The following is a 22,722-nucleotide window of genomic DNA, read 5'->3' as shown; positions in this document are numbered from 1 at the left end:
TTGTCCATAATTTAAAATTTTTGTGAATTTTTTATAAATTGCAAATAAAAATATACCTTATCCGAGAGCTAGTTTTATTGATATCAATTAATTCCGAACCATACTTTTGTTTTGTCGCTCAGGATATTTATTTTCTTGTCTGAACAAAGTCGATATTGAAATTCAATACAAGGAATAGAATTCGTATTTTGCGCCCCTCAATTATTATAAAACAGAAAACTGTTATTAACAGTTTTTCTGTATTGACAGTACGTTTTCAGCGCCATCTCATTCTCAAATGCGTTTTCACTGATCAAAATGTCGGTTTTTAGTACTAGAGATATAAGGGCGTTTCCTATCTTTCTGCACTATAATCTTCGGTAGTCAATTTTCTAAAAATATAGATTTTTTCGTCTAAATCTTCTAACTGGCTACACGATAGTAGCCATGGATAATAAATCAATAAAATGGTTTTGCTTGACATTGAACGTACTTTTTATTCATAATTTGAGAATTGATAACTTGAAAATGAAATATTCAGAGTTGAAAAGAGTTGATATTGAAGATATTGTAACCAGTCCGGCCCTTGCGGTCGGACCTTTCGAGAACCAGGGCGGTCGCTTCCTTCTGGAAGAATCGCGAAAGGTTCGCGAAGGTACCTGAATGTTTCCGGCGCCTATATAAGCCCAGCGGAGGAGCAGGTAGGAAGTACAAGTACAGTTATAGTTCAAAGTGCAAGAGACTAGTGGAAATAAATACGAGTGGAAATAAATAGTTGTGTCATAGTTAGTTTGTGAGCTATAAATGTATTAAGTGTAAATAAATATTTTTAATTGGACGTTTTAATCAAGCGAAGAAAACGTTACAATATTGTGTCAGATTTCATAAAAATTAACCAAAACCAACCTTTGGCGTTTCGTGAGTTTAGGCGACTTTACTTTCATCGTGAATAAAAGTAAAAGCCAATATCGAACAAAACTATTTAATTGTTTTATGTTTTATTGTCCATAGCTACTTCCGTGGATATCCTTTCAAGAGATATCCACAATAAAGATAGCTGAGATAGCTATTGAGTGAAATATAAAAAATCTTAATATGAAGAATTTTACAGTAAATTCTTGATTTTTTTCTGGTTCAGCCTAAATAATAAGATATAGCCATTTTAAGTTTTCCTAATAAGCTATGCCTTCTCCCTCTAGAAGACAAAATTCCCTTCAGCAAAATTTATGACATTACACATTTGTGGATCTTTCAAACAGAGTTGCATTCAGCCAAAGTAAGTACCCAATTTTACGAAATTTAGGTACAGATATTTTTTATGTTTGAATATCCAACTATACCAGAAAACATGAGGAATAGTTTTATTTTCCAAAATGCTATAGTATAATGGTCATAATGAAGAAACTCGAAGATGTGGATGGAATTTTGTGGTCGGAGAAGATTCATCACATCCATGAAAAACTATATTCTTTTCAACCGAGTCTAATTGGGAAAAATGGTCTATTGACTTCAAGGACTTCTGCTGAAATATATGTATATACAGGGCAAAGGCTCATCCTGTAGTTAATTTGAAAGATGTTTTTCGAATAATTGAAATATGATCATGTCTACCAGAATGAAAATGTTGAAATTTTTCATAAGAACATAATTCAAAATACGCAAACGAAAAGTCTTTTCAATTGTTCACAAAAAGTTCCAACAGCTTCGTACGCCTTTTTTCTAAGGAGACATATTTCCACGTTCACTTTCTCATGTTTACATGAGCACCGAACAACGGATTTTATACCAATTTATTCAAGCAAATTTTAACTGCTCTCATAAAACCAGTAATACGCCGCCACTGCTCAGCGAAATCTTCACGTTCACATTGAGCCTTCTCTACTTATTGGGATAGACACTCCGTACGATTCAACGAACTACTGCCTTCAATTATTAATGGAGTTTATTTCACACACTCGAATACACAAGGCGGCTTTGACAAAATTCATTCAAATACAGGACTTGACCTGGTAATGAGATTATGCAGAACAACCGAGTCCGATTTAACGCGTTGAGAATATATTCCCAAACAGGAACTTTTGTTATGTTATTGCTATTGCGCCAGGAAAGTGATAGTTCTGCTGTGCTTATCGATGTGACTCATGTCTATATTTTGTGAGGATGATTCGTTAAGCGGCCTACAGACGAGCAACCTAGTTGACAACTTGGTTGTCAACACGGCGTGTTGACAACCAAGTTGAACGTCTGTGGGCCGGTTGGTGGTTGATATTCCAAGTTGACAACTAGGTTGCTGTAAGATCAAATCGGTTTGATATTCGATGGGCGGAGTCCGATGTTGGCGATAAAATTGCAGCGTCTGTGGGGGTAATCAGCAACGCGCATGGCAACATCAGTTGGAGTTGTCGACGTGTAGAGGGAAGATCTCATCGTTTCTGAATTCAACGCACGCGTAAACCATGAGCAATATTCCAAATATACCAATTTGGGCGGATTTCTTCGAGTGTTTGAGAGATCTGCCCGAATTATGGAAAGTAAAGTCCGATGTATTCAAAGATCGGAATAAAAAGAATAGAGGGTGGGACACACTTTTAGAAGTATATAAAAAAATCGATCCAAATGCGCATATTGACAGTTTAAAGAAAAGGGTGAACAATATAAAATCAACCTACAGGCGAGAACTAAAAAAAGTGGAACAGAGCAAGAGGTCTGGAGCCGGTGCCGAAGACGAATATATTCCAAACCTCTGGTACTACGACAAAGTTGACTTCTTGCGCGATCAAGAGATACAAATTCCTGGAATTTCGACAATGGAAACTGAGCAATCCGAACGGGAGGATGTTGAAAATGAGCAGGAAGGCAGTTTACTCCAAAACGTGAGTGGATTTGCAATACTTTCGAATTTCTTCATTCAAGTTTTCATATATGTGAAATTTTTTTCATTTGGTCAATTTTGAATACCCGCTATTGGTTTTTCCAGATCGAAAGTGAACCTGCACCTGAGAGTTCCACTTCCTTCTCACCAACACCGAAGAGGAAGAAGAAATCTATGGTGCAACACATGTCGGAAAGGAATGATCTTTTGAAGGAAGCACTAGGAAGATTGTCAGACCGGAAAAAAAACACGGACGAGGCTGACACTTTTGCCGAGAGTTGGGCTACTTCCTATAGAAAATTATCTCATAGGCAAAAAATTTTTGCCAAAAAAGCAATTGAAGATATTTTTGCGTTGGGACAATTAGAGTTGTTGTCCTTCAATTCGGTCGACACTTCCTGTGCTTCTAGAACATCATCGACAGGTCCCACGACCTCATCATCGCACTACACCTCAAATACACCTTCGCCCATTTCAGAAGCAACAGCTTCATATACAACGATGGAAAATGTTCCATATACGAATATAGAGCAACTGTTTTCCGATGACAATTATATTTGAACTATTAACAAAATATCATTTGTTAAGAAGTTGTCCCTTGTTATTTCTGAGTTTATATTTTTTGTTTTTGTATATATTTTCTTGATATTTCATAAATATGTGATCAGTTTTATTATGTACATAGTATGAAGAATATCATCATATTGATTTTTATTCATTTTCTTTTTTGTATATATACTCTTTTTATTTGTTATTTTGTTTTTCTGAATTAATTATATTTTTTTTTAACTCATGATTTTTATTTCATAAGGATATCTACAAATTTATTTCGTTATCATTTATTTTTCTCCAAAATACATTATTTTTTATTCATTAACAACCTGAGAAAATTATGCATTGTTATCAATATATCGAATTTGCCAAGGCACTGTGCCCACTCCATTGAAATAGGTGGTAAATTTTCGTCTCGTCTCTTTCGCAGCGGCAGTAGAATTTCTTGCGATGGTGGATTCAAGTCCGCATAGTTGTTGAGATTCAGTCCTCCACGGTGCTAATTGGATTTCACTGGTATTTATATTTTCAAGATCTACGCTTCCTCGCAAGTAGATAGATGGATTTTTTCTTCTCAAAAAATTGTGTAAATAACAGGTTGTTAGAGTAATCCTGGCAGCCTTCTCGGGAGACAAATTTATGGTGTTCAGGAGAATCCGAAATCTGGATGCAAGTATTCCAAACGCATTCTCCACAATTCGCCTGGCTCTAGATAGTCTATAGTTGAATATTATTTGTTCATTTGAGAGTTTAGTTTCTCTATAGGGCTTCATTAAATTTCTTTTCAGCGGAAACGCGTCATCGCCAACAAGTACGAATGGCATTGGCTCCGGAAAGTCATTTGGTAGATTTCCATATTCAGGGATATTGAGTTTATTGTTTTTGAATTTTTCATAAAATAAACTGTTCGATAACACTCCACCATCTGACGTACGACCGTTCGCACCAGCTTCAGCTACTAAAAACTCATAATTTGCATCAACTAAGGCAAATAAAACTATGCTGAACTTTTTTTTGTAATTGAAATAATAGGACCCAGTATCAGCAGGTTTAATAATTTCCACGTGCTTTCCATCGATAGCCCCAATACAGTTCGGAAAATTCCATTTTCTCTCAAACTCGTCAGAAACGTTCACCCATTCAGCGTTTGTCTTCGGTACCTGAAATCAATAATTTTAACTTCGACATCACTATTTGAAGCAAGCACCTACTTGAATATATTCTTTCAGTACTTCGTTTATGATATGACAAGTTTCGATTATAATTGTTCCAAGACTTTGGGGTGAAATAGCAGTAAGGAATTTCAAATCCTCAAAACTCTGTCCACTTGCTAAAAATCGCAGGGTAGCAGAAAGCCGTTCATTTGTAGTTATAGCCTTCCTCATAACTGTGTCCTGCTTTTCAATATATGGTCGCACTTTATTTAACAATTCGTCATATGTTTTGCCATCCATTCTTAGAAAATTTTTAAAATCGTCGGGTGCACTGATACGTAATTCTTTCATTAGACCGGAATGGGAAAACTTAGCCCTATTTTGGTACCACTCTTTTGCCCAAATTATTCTCTTCTTAGAAGTGTGCTGCATTTCATCGTCGCATAACTCGTTTATTATTATATATAATAAAAGATCTTCCTCCATTTTCTGATAATTCCTCCGACTCAACCGACTAGTTCACTCGACGAAAACTTCTACTGAAATGATGTTTGCAACCTGGTCGACAACCGCTATTTCCACCCTCGTTTGGTTTACAACCTTGTTGGCAACATAGTTGTCAACTAAGTTGCTCGTCTGTGGGCCGCTTTAGAGAGGATACTTTTTCTCGACGAAAAGGTAAGAGTTCTACGGGAAACAATCAAATTTTTAATGGAAAAATGTGAAAGAAAGAAGCTTGATCAATCACAAAAGGATGAAATTAGGTTCGGTTTCATTTACGAAGTTCACAAGATTTGAATCAATATTTTACTTTTAAATTTGTTTGGCATATTTACATTCAATATTTCCTCATAGTTCAACCTCATTTCAATGAAGTTTCTTCCGAATGTGGCTTCAAATTCAATGTTTCCTTAGTGCCCAAAAATGCGAAAAAACAACTCATTTAATTTCAAATATGTGGCAATTTTATAGTTCCAAATTTTCAAATAATGGATTGAATACGCAATGGAGAAAAAAAACTAAAGATAATTCTTCTTAGTAATAAGAAGTTGTTGGATTTGGTGTATTATGTAAAGAGCATTTTGCTTGAATATCATATTGCTTCAGTCGATGTGAAAAATCTTTATGTCGTTTTTATACTGGCCATGAAATAATTTTCTCAAGTTTTTGTAACTAGAACGGAGTAAGGTTGGCACAACTAATATCAATTAATATTACAAAAATGCCGAAAGTGATTGAAAAGGAGGAAGACAGGAAAGATTGTGAATGAAGAGGATTGGGAGACCCAAAAAAGTGGTGGCATTTGAGAATTTTGTTTTAGGATGAACGAATGCGAAAAGTTACTACAGGACATTCGATGAATGTCATCGTAGAAGTTCCAGAAAATAAATATTTCTATTCTTCATTTGACTTGTCCTATACATTGTGAATGTCTTAAGGAATCAATAAATTTATAATTATTGATATTATATCCGAGATTATATCGAGGTATAAAAATAAACAGCCCTAAATACGAGCCAGTTGTCTTATAAATTGCTAATTCATGTGAAATTTTTATTTAAAGATGAAGTCCCTCTTGTCTTGAAACTTCCTCAAATTGTTAGGACTTCCATTGATGCAAGATGATTTTTTGTTGAAGAATTTAACATTCTTCTGATTATCCGTAAATTCTTTCGGGAGATACCCATTCCCTACACTTTAGGTTGATTTTTTTTAAATCTACAACTGATCTTACCTCTTCAACCTTTGGCCAAAGATGATAACCAACATAAACTCTCCTCAAGATACTGCATATTATGCGTCAATAATCAAATTTTCTTCCATAGCAAAATAAATATATCTAAAAACTGATCTCTTGTATTTTCCATGCAAATAACTAGATTTGGTATGCCTTCAATCAGTTCAATCAATTATGTTCGTTACATATTTTCGACTTCATATTTTCCGGAGTGATTCGACATTGAGATAAATTACGTAATTACTTAGACTTTTAAGTAAACGGACAAAATAGCGCTGATTCAAAATCCAAAAATGTTTTGACAAGCGTCATAATCCCACATTTTCGTACTATGCAGAATGGAATGTGTAAAATTTCCATGGCCAATCGAGTGCTAAAATAAAAGTGAATGGAGTATAGGTGAGCTTTAAGGAGCATACGACATCTAGGATTCGTTAGGAGAATCAGATAAGGGGTAGTCCCCGTTTTATTTATGAGTCAGAATTAATCTCGTATGGCTGTAAATCAGGAGAGGAAGGTGAACTCGGCGTGCGATCATTCTTATCTTAATTGTGAATTAACTCGAGGCTGAAGCCCTTAACACAAAGGTCCTAAATTAGAGCTGGATAACCCTACGCATATACCTTCTGCGGATTTTCTACAAACCCATGGGCGAAAACTGTGAATTCTGACATCGGGAATTACCACCGATTATTTTGTTTCAAATGTTGGATGATTTCACTGAACTCGAAGAGGCAACCAACCTCTGTATTCTTGTTTCTCTTTGACGTAGATGAGGAGATCTGGAGTTTTGAAACATGAGTCTTTGATCATTCGAAAGATAAAATATAAGGTTATTCATGGTTTAAAGCAGATTTAATGCATTTGCAGAAGCGATCAGCAATTCAGCAGTGGAATTTAGGCATCGTTTTTTTCTTTTAAAAGTTACCACATTCAAACATAACCCATTTAACTTTTCATTTTCATATAACTAAGTAAATGATATTTTCTCTTAAAGTTCCTTCAGAATAACAATTTGATTCTGTGGATCTTTTAAATAATTTTGCATCCAGCCAAAGCACCCAATTTTACCAATTTCACAGGTATTTTTGATTTTTGAATATCGAATTACTCGAAAACGCAACTTAGTTTTAAGTATTGGATTCTTTGAATTTCTGGTATTTATTTTTTATGGTATGTAATGTTCAGGGAAATAGCGTTTGCTTTGTCCTGGAATCTTTTGTTAAAAGTATAATACCCACCCTTCAAAGGTTGATGACATGAATGAATGTTTACATATTATTTTCATTTTGAGAAGACGAAGTGACTAAAGGAAGAAATTACTTTAGTCACAGAACATCAACCTTTAAAATTTCATAGCCTACTTCACGACACATTTTTTGAAGGTACGTTACCTCAAGGTTAAAAAAAAATGTGATTACCTAAGTACCCCTAGTTTCAATATTATCAAAAAATCAATTCAGAAATGTTATGAATTGATAAATTCACGGACAGATACGCAACAATTTTTTTTAATTCTAGCCTTCTGACAGTAGGTATAAATAAAGTATATCGCTCGGTATATCGTAATTACTCCGATACAACTAAGACTATATTACTACAATGATATTTCAATGCTAAAATTGGTACAGGTTTCTTAAATATCTCCCTTCATGTACCTCTTATCGTATTCATTATGAAAGTTGCAGATAATAAAATTCTATACAACTTTTGTCTGAAGCAATTTTACATACTCTTAACCGTTTTTGAGTTAGAGGGCGATAAGGGCGAGGAGCCTAGCTACACATGCGAAGGCCCAAGGTCAATGTAGAAATCCAGTCTAATGTACATTCATCGCCATATATATCGAAAACGTTCAAACGTAGAAAAAATTGCTTCGGACAAAATTTGTAGAAGATGTTATGCCCTTCAACTTTTTTAATGAATACGAAAACAGTTTGAAGCCTAGGAGAGGAGATAATTGAAAAAAAACTGATTTTTGTGACCTTTAAGGCCAATTTCTATTGTTTCGGCTTGCTGAAACTGTCAGATTATATTGTATATGTAATTAACCACACATATCTTAATCTGACCCACTCTGAGTATGTACAATGATCGTTTTTTTGCTATTCTGACAGGCTGTTTTAGACAATTCCTCCTATATATAGATCTAATTTTTGGTAGAGGCACTCTACAGGGTCCAAGGTATCCCCCTTTACATTAGTCTGACACGCTCGAGTAAATCCCGAATTTACCTCTTGGGTCCCCCAACTATAGAAAATGGTTTAAATTTTTACTAGGTAATTTTTGGTATGAACAATTTGTAATCACTGTATAATATAAGGGAAGCAGGAAATTTACGGAAATCATCCAGCCGCCATGAATATTTTACAAGGAGTGTACCTTGGCAAGTTTGTTAATCCTACATTTCATCAGGGATTTGAATTTTCCTTCGCCCATGATGCAACACCCATATAAGGGTTAAAGAATCCGGTAAAATTGTTGCTCTCGAATAGGCGATCACCTGAACAGGACTGTTTCTATTTCATGTCCCGTAAAGCGTACGCCCAAGATCAAAGTACCCAACGAATGGTGAGCTTTTTGAGGCCATAAAGAAGCTTCATATCATACTCAGTTGGGATGAATCAAATTCGATTTCATCTAACAACAAATGGATTCTGTGCGCTTTTGTTACTTGACAAAACTTTATGGCGAAAAACGAGCGAAAATCTCCGACCGCAATACTTCAAAGACTGCGAAAGCTTTGTTCTTTTACGTTTTTCTTTCTGGTCGATACAAAACCAAGCACAAGACCAGAGCAGAATGCCTCTTCAGTTTGCGTCCGGACCAAATGGGGGAAAACTCCGAAAATTAATCCGTCAGATTGCGAATATCTGTCGGAAATAGAGAGGTAAAGGAAATTGGATCAACAGATGAACCTCGCGAACAAGGTGGCTGTTGCGGAAAACGTACGTCGAATTTTCCATTAATTTTTTCATCGAAATGAAAAGCCCGATATTCGAAAGCGCCAAGTTTTAATGGAATTGCTTTCGGAGCATATGACTGTAATTGAATTTTAATAACATTGTTAAAGGTATTAGACAGTGGCGCGTTATTCAATAGCCGCAGTCGAGACAATTCGATGCAATTAAAAAAAATATATTGTTGTTTATACTACTGTCAAAAGACTTTCTGCATTTTTCTTTCTTCTTTTTACTGCAAAAATAAAGATGAAATATTACTTTTTGAAGGACTTAGGAAGATTCTATTATTAATTGATTATTCCTCATAACACAATTTTATTTATTGGAAGTACAGTTTGAACAATTATTCTAACATAAATTCACGACGATGTTCCATGTTGCTGCCGATTAGAAATGTTAGATATTTCTTAAAGAGCTGAATCCAAAATTTTATGAGATATTTCAATTTGTTTGGAATTCAATATTTTATTAGAAATCTATATTTTGTTATTCAAACTATCTTTTATATATGCTTCTGCTACGGAGGCAGATTTCCAGTCACCGTGGCGTTTATTGGATGTTATGTTGCCCCCGCATTGGCTAGAAGAATTACAGAACTTCTCCTGAATCAGAGACCTGTGTAGCTCTTATACATGTCTTTTCCAAGCCATTTTGAAATCAAGCTGGGAATTTCGCGTATTTTATTTATCCCCACATGTTGGTTATTACATTTTCCTCTCCAATATTTCAAAAAGAATATGTTCTTTTTGTATGAGTTAGCTTATTCGCTTTTCGGGCTCGTGGGTTAAACTTCCTTCTCATAAATAAATATTAATTTAACTCACTTGTTGTATAATAGCTATGTATTAACAGAACGATATATTGATATAAGGTTAGACTAAATCAGTTCTATGGATAAATGAAATATTACGATACCAGTATGAAGTGTCAGGTTAAAAAGTCAAACCAGGGGTCCGCATTTAAAATTTAAAAAAAATGTTAGTAATCACTTAGGTATTATATGGGTTTGCCCATTAAGATTCACTGAAATAACTCCTGGATTAGAGAATATTTCAAATGATAGTTTCTTAAGTCTTCAGGAGGACATCGAATGCAGACATTTAATCTGACCTTGCATTTATATTTCAAGAGCAAGTATATTTTTTGAATAGGGAATATACCTTTTTCTTTGCAGAATCTAATTCTTTGTTAAAAACTAGGGCCATTTTGTTTCTTTCGTTTTTGCCATATAATGAATCATTGTGGAAATATGTTTGAGTGTTTTTTGCTCCGACTGGTTATGAGACAAATAACAAATCAAAAAAAAAATTCTATATAAAAGATGCAACCAAAAATTAAATAAATAGCATATCCCCCTTTTCAAGTGTTCAAAACAAAAGTTTGTCCATGATTAGCAAAGCACAGTTTGAAATTGACAATTATATGGTAACAATTCCAAAATTCGACATGGATTATATTCTAGTTTATTACTCATGTCTGCATCAGAACATAATCTATTTTTTCTTTTTGAATATGTTCATAAGGAATACGAAACAAAAGATTCTACGAGAAATAACTTTAAAGTAGTTTAGCATGACCATTGCATAAAACACTTCATATCACTAGAGAAATTCATTTAACGGAAAAACGAGACAGAAAATTTTTAGTTTTTCAGGCATATTCTATGTTGAAAACAAATAGGAAAAAAGTGTTTCCTTTGACCTCGAGAATATACTGTTGAAATATTCGTAAGAGTCAAAGACTCACCCCGTATATTGCCTCGACTATGTTGAAAACTTTGATTCGTATTGCATATGCAAGAAAAAACATACAAAAGTGAACACGCAGAATTCATGAATTTATCACAAAAATTCTTCGTATATACAAGTGTCTTTGGGTTAGGCGTGTAATCGCCTTTCCAAAAAATCTTGAGGAAATCGCCCTTCTCACCTTTGAACGGCCATCATGAATGCCGTTCTGGATTAATCACTAAAGAAAATGTTATTCTCTTCATTGCATTGTAACTGGCCTGTCATGGTCTACCTGTCTACCATTGACCGTGTGGACGTGAAGCGGTCCCGTGGAGCCAAAACAAAGCGGCTATCTTGTAGTGGGGTCGTTCTTTTGAAACGACTTGTGCCTCCAGCAATTCATTTCTGGGAATACTCGTGGTGGCTATTTCTCTAAAGGACCATGCAGTCTTGCGCAATTTCCTATCAAACTCGCTAAGTTGTTAAAATCTATCTCGTTTTATCGATACGCCCCTGGAATCGATTCAATCGGAAACTTTTATCAACGCACAAATACAGAATTTTCTCCACAGCTACTGTTTTTTAATTACTCAGCCCTGGTTATGGTAATTTGCAGTAACGCCAACAGCAGAGCTATTCACTTCTCGGTTTTATTAGAGATAATAACTTCAATGGGGTGTCTGTGTAAAATTATACAAATTGCAAATTACCATAGTGAGAGCAGCTTGACTGAGTTTGGGACCGAGTACAATCTGATTGTCGGACTTTTTGGATTTCCGGCGGTGATAGGTACCGTTTGGAATCGAATCAATTTCTCACCCGCAGGAATACCTTGCTTGCTATGCTGAGACTTCAACGTGATTTTTATGATGTCGGAATCTCAATAAGTCTTAAAAAATATTTCCACAATTAGGTTTTTATGTGAGAAATGTTTGAATTCGTACCTATATCAAATTCTCATCATGAATGAAACATTCAGAGTTTGTCGTCAAGACCAATTTGATCTGTAGACGTGTGTTTGATTGAATTAAAAGTAGCTCCTTATTTTCAATTAATAGAATCTGTAAATTTCGTGACGAATTTCAAATGATCATTATCCCGCACTAGAGCGAGAAAATAGTTAGCGCTGAATGTGATACTTTCCTGCACGCCACTGTCATTGACCAAACTTCGCGTGCTGAAAACATTCTTTCTATGATATTGTTTTCTGCATTTTTCTTCATTCATTCCAGTTTCTGAACAGAAATTGAAATACGAGAAAGTGGACAAAGAGGAGGAAAGCTATACTTTTCCAGACAGTCCCTTGCAGGAAAGACACTACACGCCTGAGTTGAGAACATTTTTTTTACATCTTTTTTTTCAATTTTGCTTCAATCATTTCCTTTTCTAAAATATCACTTTCTCGAAATAGTGTGGAAAAGTGACACTTTCGAAACTGAAATGATTGCGGGAAAATGGGTAAAAACACGCAGTTGTAGACAAATTATGTTTCAACTAGGAAATCATTAATCGAATAAGGTCGAAAGAAGAATTTTGAAATTCGTACATTGATCGTATATTAATTTAGCGATTAATGATCCCGAATCATCAACCGGTCTCGTCAATGAAGGAGTTGGCTGAATACAACTATTATCTCACATGTAGATATTATTATTAACTTAATTTTTTTTTTTTCATACAGAGAACAGAGAACTTTTATGCTGATTTTGCCTTGATGATATAATATATCGACATATACAGGGTGTGCTTTGACCCATACAAATATTTTAACTGTTCATTCTTGAGGTCAAAAGAAACACCTTTTTCCTTTACCATTTTTTTTGAATTGGTTCAGCTTAAAAGATAGAGGCTGCTGAAAAATCTCAAAAAAATGTTATTTTTAGTTTAGTTACACAGGTTGTCCGTGCCATGGGGCATCGGTCGATTACTCTAATTCTATTAACTTCACAAAAAAAAAAGAATTTGAAATAAAACATCTCCTAAAATTATTTAGGACTATATAAAGTGTTTCGTTTCTTTCGCACAGCTATCAACTTCGTTATTTTAAATGGAACACCCTATATATTTTTCCATTTTGAATTCCTTGTTGAATTTGAATATAAGTTTGATAACACAACTATGTCTGAATTCTCAACGGTTTCAGGTATTTACATAAAGGACTATAGCTCCGTCCCTATTCTATGTAATTGATTCAAATTTGGACTGTATCTAGTCAATAAATGATACAATAAAATTTTTTATTGTAAATAACCATATTATATACAGGGTCCACGAAAACGTGAACTACATATTATCAAAACAGAAATTCTTCAAAATTTTAATTTTTTTAAATAGCAACCCATATTTTATTTCTGTACATTATTTGAACATAGGAACGGAGCTATGGTCCTTTATATAAGTACCTAAAACTGTCAAAATATTAATAAAAAGTCAAATTTCTCGAAAACAGTTGAGAATTTAGACATAGTTGTGTTATCAAACTTATATTCAAAAACAAGGAATTCAAAAATGTAAATATATATGAGATGTTCCATTTAAAATAACGAAGTTGATAGCTGTGCAGAAGAAACGAAACACTTTATATAGTTCTGAATAATTTTAGGAGATGCTCTACTCAAAAAGAGGAAACTTCAAACACTTTTTTGTAAAGTTAATTGAATTAGAGTAACCCCCATGGCGCGAACACCTTGTATCTCACAAACCGTTTCATCGAATGAAATGACTTTCGGAATATAGTTTTTCATATTTAGCTCATTATGAAAAGCTGAAATGGCTATATCTTTTCATCATGGGCGAATCGGAAAAAATGGTTTAGAAAAAGGGTTTATTTTGACCTCAAGAATCTACTGTTGAAATATTTGTACGAGTTAAAGACTCACCCTGTATATATTTTCGAAAAACAATTTTTTTTGTATGACATGAGATCAAAAAAAGAATGCATTCGCATTTAAAATATCGAAGATGTTTTTTTTTCGACCGTTAGTACAGGAGATTAAAAAAATTAATATAGTATAGTATACCCAATGAAAGTGCCCGTAAAAAGATTTTAGCGTTTTTAGATATTCACGAAAATGAAGTGATGGAAATTTTCAAAATCGACAAAATATAAAAATTTGGTTGTAACTTCAATACAGTTTCCACTAATGCAGTTTTCACCTCAACGTTTTTCCTCCTCTAGTCTAGAAGTACCAGAAATAGCTAAAATCAAGCAATTTGAATACCCTGAACATAGTATTTGTGGTACACACTACAATTCGGAGTATGTTTCATGTTACATGACAACAAGCTGCGAACAACCGCAAAATTCTGAAACGCAAATTCAATATTCACGTCTGTGTCCTGCCAATCTCCATCTTCAACCGGATACTCATTTCACTCTGAAGCGGGTAAATGGATGCGCTTATACGACCTCTATATCAGAGCCAACAAATTTTATACGGAAAGTTCCTACTAGAAATTGAACATCCCGCGGTCATATTAGCGTATAAATTTTAATATGAAATACCTAGCAGCGGCGAAGACGATGCTGAGAGCTTTCGAGAGGGTCGGAATTATCCAAAGCGGTCGAACGTACATGACCGACCACCGTTAGGATCAGCTGCTGAGTTTGCACTTAATTGAGGTTTTACAACTTTAGTATAGAAACGGGGAGATGATGTGGCGACCTGATTCTGTGAGTTCGAGCACATCCAGGGCCCCCCCGTCCACGTTTCATTATTTCCGATCGGCAATCTTCTTGCAACGCAGAATGCTCATTGGGTCGAAGTTGACTCACGTGAATTTGACGCCGAGAATTATTTTTTTTGGGTTCTGGGTATATTTGAAAGGATTCTAGGGTTTCCAATACAAATTTTCAATACAGGGTGTCCCACTGGGAGTGCCTATTAGTAGTTTATGGAGAAATAACTATTCGATCTCTTCCAAATTTTGTACGAGGATATAAGTCAGTTAGAACTTCATTTCTGGAATATTTTCAAATACCAATGACTTCACGTTGTACCCAAGAAATCACCAAATTTCTTATTTCAAATGGAACACCTTTTATATTATGATATTTTCTGATGTATGTTTAAATTCCACATACATTTTATGTAGGTACATTTCCGTATAGCCATCATGAGTCTTGAGCCTTTTTTAAGTTATTCACTGTTTTTTGAACAAAATCACAAATAGAGGCTTGTAGAAGACTGAGGATTTCATATAAGCCCAACGCACAATCTCAGATCTGATTTTTGAGCTTTGTTACCGAAAAGATATGTTACGTAGTTATGTAGAGAACATTACTTTTCGATATACAGGAAGATCGAATGAGAGTCTCAAAGTTGGAATACAAAAAAAGGCCACAAATCGATTTTTTTAATGGAAATACATATTTCAAAATATTTCAGAAATGTTCTAACTGACATATCTCAAAATTTGGAAGATATCGAATTAAGATTTCTCTATAAACATCTAATGGGCACCCCCAGTGGAACATACTGAATTCTATTCAGATTCAGCATAACAAATCAGTGATGCTTCACGCTTCTTTTTAGCAACAAAGTGTTCGGGTGGTATTTTTCGATAAATAAGAGAAAATTCCAAATAGGTACTGGTAAAAGGTAAAACTCGAAACCGTGTGCTGTTTTTGGAATATTTTGATTTAAAAATTTGTTGCTTTTTACTCCAATTATTTTTCTTACCTATCCCACAGACGGGATCACATTTTTTGGAAACAACCCTGTATTGTCAATTTTATTTCCACTTCATTTCAATTCATTGGGTACAATTCATGAACTGTCAAAATTATGAAACAAAATTTACTTTCCTTCAGTGGCGTAATCACTCTGTGATTACGCAGTTCAAATTTGCTGTTTTCCCTTATTTCTACTAGATTTTCCTCTGAATGTTTTCATCTTGAATAAATGATTTATTTATTTAACCCCTTCCCTTTATTCAAGCAGAATCGAATGAAATAATAAAAAAATTGATGTGCAATTTGAAAATTTTTGAATTTCGATGAATTCGATTTTTCCAACTTGATGATTTTCTCATAAACACCCTGTATATTTTCGAACCAAACAAAAAGTGGCGTTCTAATACCACATAATAGCGGAATTGAAAATGGTAAATGTTTTTTCGAAAGAAATATCCTCAGCGAAAATTTTAGGGAGGTTAAGACTTTAGAAATTCAAGAATTTTCAGCACAAATATATCGCATATTACAGATTTACGAAGCATAGCAATTCTTAGTCTCAATTCTTTTTTGAAACTGCCTGATTCAACTTCCCCTTCTAAACTCGGAAATATCGTATAGCCCCCCATCAATTGAGTTGGAATCAGATTGATAAGTCCTATAAATTGGGGCAGGAAACACGTATTGCCAAAGGTGGAATCATGAGAACAGTTTTAAGATCCACCAATTCAATTTGTGCTTCGAGGTAGGGCCAATTTCCACCCAATACAGCAATACGGAAGCACGCACGAAGTGATGCTCTCTAGAAGGAAAATTTTATCGGCATTATCACAAAGTTTTAATACACTATATAAAACACCATTGGGCCCTTTTTAGACCCCTATAAAAAGACGAATAAAGATAATACCGAAATAAATTTTTATAAGCAAGGTTTTTCCCAAACCAATAACAGCAGTCATAAAAAGTTTTATTGCTGGGGCTACTCGAGAATTTTCGTGGACTCATTGAAAAAACTTTCGTTTTTCTACCTGAGCCCCTCATTTATGCAAAAGCGAAATGTCAATTTGAATGGGTTATTCTTGATTAACAATAAGGGTGTTTTGGGTGCTTGTTAGAATCCACAATCACCGCGGTCATCCATCCAGGTGCTGAACTCATCCAACGCAGCTTAGCCCAAAAAAAAAATCGTCCTCTGGCAAATACTTTGTGAACTACAGAATTTGTTGAGAATTTCTGTTATATTCTAGTGATGAGTTTTTAGATTCTCCCGAAACTTTTCACACTTTAGAACTATTTTTACTGACTTTCAATTGAATTGGACCAGTAATTGCTGTTGACATATCCAACGAATACAGCAGTTATTCATGATGCTAGTCTTATGCCGCCCACAGACTTCGTTCTTTTCCATCCGTTCGAATCGCCGCGATTCGAACCGTCGTTCCAAAAACGCCAAAAACCGATGTGTGTGGTGAAAAACCGTCGTTCCGAATCGTCGGTTTTTCACCACACACATCGGTTTTTGGCGTTTTTGGAACGACGGTTCGAATCGCGGCGATTCGAACGGATGGAAAAGAACGAAGTCTGTGGGCTGCATTTCACTTTTATGTCAGCTACCTATACGGTTTGTGTAGGTTTCTGTTTCTTAATAATTCTACGAAAAGAATGATGTAAATAGGAGATGAACATCAAAATTTATAATGATCGTACTGATGTGACAGTGAAATTCATTACAAAAAAGGGGTCATATACAGGTTGAGTTTTTGACTTGTACATATATTTTAACAGTATTCTGGAGACTCTGGAGTCAAAACAAACACTTTTTACATTTACTATTTTTCCAATTCGGCTCAGTTGAAGAGATACAGGTTGTTGAAAATCCATAAACAACTGTAATGTACAGTTATATCTCACAAATGATTTAATCGAATGAAATGATTTTCGGGGTATGGTTTTTCATCGATGTGATGAATCTTCTCTGAACACAAAATTTCTCCCACATCTCCCAGTTTATACATTATGACAATAATTGTCCATTTCATAACATGACGAGAAATCCAAAGAATCCAACTCTAGAAAGGAAGTTGGACGCTCACTTATGAATATTTGACCATTTTAGAAAATAAAAGTATTCTTCATATATTCTCGGATAATGTATTTTCTAGTGATTTGATATTTCAAAATAGAAAATATCTGGGAAATTAGAAAAATTGCGTAAATTGGCTGAGTGGAACTCTGAAAGATCCACAGAATAACCTCAAAATATAACACATAACAGATGTGTACTGTCATAGATTTAGCTTGTTATTCTGAAGGGAATTTTGTTGTCATTATGTGTCCTGTGTTTGTCAATTTGGAAATATTTGGACGTTCAGAAAAAATATCATTTATTTATATGAAAATGAAAGATTGAATGGGTTATCAAGGCATGAAATAAGCAACGATAATAAATTATTACACCTTAATTATTATCCGAAATAAAATGGGAATCAAAAGAAGAATATGAGATATTTATCGTCAACGAAATTGCGGTAACTCATTGTTGTTATAAATACTACTTCGTTCACCTAACGTTTTTATAATATGATGTATGTATGTACATATATGTATGTATGTAGTATGAAGCTTGTTTTCAAGGTTACAATGGTATATTTAATGCTTGGAAACCATTCAGGGTCAGGTTTCCAGGGGTGGCATAGCTCATTATGGTAACAAAATGGCTATATCTTTTTATCTAGGCCGAATCGACAAAAAATGGTGAAGGCAAAAATGTTACTTTTGACATTAAGAGTGTATGAAGATATAGGCAAATGGTTGAATATTTCACCTCAACTTTAAGCTACTTATGACACGATGGATATTTGAGCCCGATTAGACCAGATTAGCAGTCTTTTTCTGCAGAATTCATTTAATACAATTTTCATTCTGTTTTGACTACTGTTTGTCCTGAAAATATTCTGCACATCCTGAAAAAATGAGCCACCATGCTGGTGGGTGAGGTGAGGGTAACATTGCCTAATGAAAAAACTGACATTCGTGATGATAATATCAATCCACATTAGATTCATATAGAGCACCCAATAATTTTTTTACGTCAACAACGATATGAGAACAGCTCTACACTGATCTCGAATTAGATTGATGTATTTTTACTAACAAGATCGTCGGCGTTGATCTGCAGGGTATTCGAAAACAGAACTTTCATGGAGCATATTATTTCATAACAGATCTCGTGCATGAATGGCGCAGTCGGATGTTTTTCTCATTAACTTGTGCGAAAAATATCTCGAACAGAACTGTAGAACTTTCATCTCTACAACAATTCAAAACTCTGTCACACAACTTTTCGTAAAAAATTTCACACATTTTCAATTTTCACCTTAATTACGAGTGAGAAACTGCGGTGAAATTTCTCAGCCTATTTTCAGGAAATATACCTGCTCCACTATGAAATGTTTCGAGATGAGTAGGTATATAGATTTCGAAAGTCGAACAAAAATTTCGTCCATCTTCCGTCTAGGCTTTCCTTGAGAACTCGTGGAAATAACTGGATGAATTTATTACAACAATTGAGAACTTTTCAACAAAGAATATCTAAGCTCTCTGATACGATAAATCTATTTTTAGGTATGAGTAATGGAAATCGAAACATACAGAAATTTATTCACAAAATTGTTGAATTTCGAAACATCGAAACATGTGGTGCGTATTTGTTCTTGTTTTTAATTTTGAACGTTCGATTTCAACGGAAGTTTTGACTATTTTATAAAATTTGTGATGGAACACACTGAATATTATTTTGATTTTGAATAGGTAAAACATTTCATTATTATATTACGAGAATAACTTTTTCATTTAAATTTCAAACCAGATATTGAGAAAAAAGTATTTTAACAAGGAAAAAAAAGTAGTCTGTAAAAAAAATTTATAGTCATAATTATTAAGTAGAACTCAGTGAATTTCAAAACAGAGAAGTAAAATTGTAGTAGTAGCGTGAAACCTTCACTTACTAAACTTAATGTTTTGAATGTAACTACATATTTAGGTACTTCTTGACAATATCATTGAGTATTGGGTTGAATACTCAAAGACAATATTAAGAAGAGTTTACACCACGATATTTTCTCGTCATCCGTATAAGCCGTAAGGGGGGGAAAGACTTCCAAAATTTGTGGTGTTGCCAGAACACTCGAACAATCAGTAGTTGCGAATATTACAATAGTTTCCACTTTCGTCGAAAAGATGGCAGCACTGACCCCCGAAACGGTGTACACCCCTCTACATCGAACCTTTATTTTTATCACGACCCCAAATACCCAAAAATTGCGTAAGAAAAAGGTACTTGTAGTAAAACGTTTTATTTGAAATTAAAACATTATAAGAGTGTTTTCTTACTTAATTTGAAATCGACATTATACTTCCGATTGAACCAGGAGGACAGATGAGCAATTTGCCGTTATATATATCTTCTCTCACAATTTCGGATATATCTATTTGGTTCCACACATTTGCGCAACACTGTAAAAAAAAGTGGAACAACAAAAGCAATGGGATTTATAGGCCACTAGAATTATGCAATGAAGCCGGAGGAAAAATAAACAAGGCATAATTGATAGTGCTTGTTACAATTAAAATGAAGGGAACTAATGATGTTCTACGTATTTTTCAGGATAAAATCAGGAATAATGCGGAAGTTCACATATTTCATTTCAAATTGAATATTCGATAGAAACCAATAAACCGGAGCAATTTATACAATATAATCGAGACCAATTGTATGAATAAAGGATATTTTGATGAAGGGATGAAAAATTGATGAAAAATCACCATGATTTCTGACTCCCAATTCGATTTTCAGTGTAATTAATAGTTATTCCTATGGGAGTGAAGTATTGAATTGTATCATTTATTATGAAAGCGTCCTACGTACGCGCAATTTAAATAGAACATGCAAATCCATTGCTGAATCAATTATTGTGGTTCTGAAAATCTAGTTAGCAAAAAACTCAACTCAGTCAAACTCAGTCAAAGTCAAATTTGGTGTTGGCCCGTATTATGAATGCCCACACCTTTTTACTTACTTACTGTTTACTGTCTTTGGGAAAATAGTTTCGTACAAAAGTTATAAGATTCAGAATTTATCTTAAAAAGAAACCTTTCTTAATTCATACTGGGTGTTTAAAAAAGCCTTGGCGTAACCTACTTTTTCATTTTTATCCTACCTATCTATACCTATGTTTTACCTACGAATATTCAATACTTAATGCTCTTATGCATATGAAGATATTGACATAAAAATTAGACGTGGAAACTCTAGAATAATGAAATTATTCTGCTAAAAAAAATTATAATGCTTAACAAACCAAGTTCTTAGGATTCAACAAAAAGTTGGATATGAACTAAGTGACATTAAAATTGACAATACATTTTATGCTTGAGGTACCTCAATATTCTAGAGAATAATGAAAGGAGAATGCCTCTGTAAGTAATTAAAATTGATGATTGCAATGTACTCCTTTTTGTTCATATTTCACAGATTTTGAACTGCCGGTCCCTATCATTCTTCTATCATACTTTTGCTTCAGTTTTGAAAATTTTCTGTTTATTTTCAGACAAAGTTCATGAATTTCTGGCTTTCTGTTCTCCAAATATCATAAAAGTTATCAACATTAAAAATATTGCAGTACCTATGTATTTTGTTCAACATGAAGTTCATGTCACAATGTTTTGTTATTGCAGAAATGATGAAAACCCATGTACGAATTTTTTCTATCCAAATTTTTAAGACTTTTCTGAATGAGGCCATGTTAGACATCTGGAGAATGCCCAATGAATCCTAAATCAATTATTTCACGCCAATAACTAGAATATCAAACACGAACGAATCTCCTAGATACAGATATTTTTGATCAAATAGCATTTGTACATATATGGGAATACATAGCCATATTACCTCATGATGCTGATTTCAAAATGCAACATTGACAATTTTTACTTTCAATGTTACATTATTCAAAAAATAACATTTAATTTTTATTAAATAATGTAATCTTAAAGTATAAATTTATTGTTAATGTTGCACTTGCGAAGTGCACTATGCAAAGGCTCATTTTTAAACAAGATTATCCGTACTGTAACCAGTCCGGCCCTTGCGGTCGGACCTTTCGAGAACCAGAGCGGTCGCGAAAGATTCCAGAATAACCGGGAATCTACCTGAATGTTTCCGGCGCCTATATAAGCCCAGCGGAGGAGCAGGTAGAAGTACAAGTACAGTAACAGTGCAAGCGACTAGTGCAAATAAACAAGAGTGGAAATAAATAGTAGTGTGATAGTTAGTTTGTGAGTTATAAGTGTGTATTAAGTGTAAATAAATAATTTTAATAAGTTGGACGTTTTAATCAAGCGAAGAAAACGTTACATTGGTGTCAAGTGTGCGGTTCAACATCGCTCGAATTAAATAAATAATTTTGGATATTTGAAGTTCATGCCAGTGACCACAAGACTGCAGAACGCGATGGAGACTCAAGCGGTAATGGAATTCTTGAGAAAATTAAATGAGAAAATGGACGAGAATTCTTGTAAGTTGAATGAACAAATGGTCCAAAATGAAGAAAATTCTCGAAAATTGAATGAGAAAATGAACGAGAATTCTTGTAAGTTGAATGAACAAATGGAAGAAAATTCTCGAAAATTGAATGAGAAAGTGGACGAGAGATTAGATATAGTCAGTGGAAAATTTGACGAAGTTGATGAAAAGTTTGACAAGGTTAACGGAAAGTTTGAAGAAATGGCAGGAATAATTGAACATCATTCCAAGTTCATAGATTCCTTGAAAAGAATGTCAAACAGAACAGATATTCTGGCTTCAACACCCTACAGCACAGCGAAAGCGGAAAATGACGGCGAAGGTAGTAGAATGAAGATCAAGCCTCCAACTTTTGATGGAAAAATACCCTGGTCGACATATCAGAAACAGTTTGAAGCTGCTGCGCTGGCGAACAATTGGAACGAAAACGAAAAAGCCACGGCATTAATTATAGCTCTACGAGGAGAGGCACTCAA

At 34.3% G+C, this 22,722-nt stretch overlaps 3 protein-coding genes across 3 annotated transcripts in view; 1 reads left to right on the top strand and 2 right to left on the bottom strand.

Annotated features, from left to right (window-relative positions):
- The window catches only part of LOC123310923 (E3 ubiquitin-protein ligase MIB1), a 610,270-nt gene that overhangs the window by 14,966 nt on the left and 572,582 nt on the right, over window positions 1-22,722 (bottom strand). The window lies entirely within an intron of this gene.
- LOC123310925 lies at window positions 2,153-3,497 on the top strand. The gene is made up of 2 exons (XM_044894638.1): window positions 2,153-2,852; window positions 2,957-3,497. Exons 1-2 carry the CDS (start codon window positions 2,436-2,438, stop codon window positions 3,410-3,412), a joined length of 873 nt encoding a protein of 290 aa, XP_044750573.1. The 5' UTR covers window positions 2,153-2,435; the 3' UTR covers window positions 3,413-3,497.
- Window positions 3,509-5,205, bottom strand: LOC123310924 (protein ALP1-like). The gene is made up of 2 exons (XM_044894637.1): window positions 4,615-5,205; window positions 3,509-4,563 (listed from the first exon to the last, which is right to left on the bottom strand). Exons 1-2 carry the CDS (start codon window positions 5,041-5,043, stop codon window positions 3,742-3,744), a joined length of 1,251 nt encoding a protein of 416 aa, XP_044750572.1. The 5' UTR covers window positions 5,044-5,205; the 3' UTR covers window positions 3,509-3,741.

The sequence above is a fragment of the Coccinella septempunctata genome, chromosome 4, assembly GCF_907165205.1.
Source record: "Coccinella septempunctata chromosome 4, icCocSept1.1, whole genome shotgun sequence".
Taxonomy (NCBI): Eukaryota; Metazoa; Arthropoda; class Insecta; order Coleoptera; family Coccinellidae; genus Coccinella; species Coccinella septempunctata.
This window is presented reverse-complemented; position numbering and strand designations above follow the sequence as displayed.

What these genes read in the sequence shown, in the direction of transcription:
- LOC123310924 (XM_044894637.1), bottom strand. Translation starts at nt 5,043, where the DNA reads ATGGAGGAAGATCTTTTATTATATATAATAATAAACGAGTTATGCGAC. An exon ending in TACTGAAAGAATATATTCAA is followed by an intron (nt 4,564 to 4,614) that starts GTAGGTGCTTGC and finishes TATTGATTTCAG; the next exon opens with GTACCGAAGACAAACGCTGA.
- LOC123310925 (XM_044894638.1), top strand. Translation starts at nt 2,436, where the DNA reads ATGAGCAATATTCCAAATATACCAATTTGGGCGGATTTCTTCGAGTGT. An exon ending in AAGGCAGTTTACTCCAAAAC is followed by an intron (nt 2,853 to 2,956) that starts GTGAGTGGATTT and finishes TGGTTTTTCCAG; the next exon opens with ATCGAAAGTGAACCTGCACC.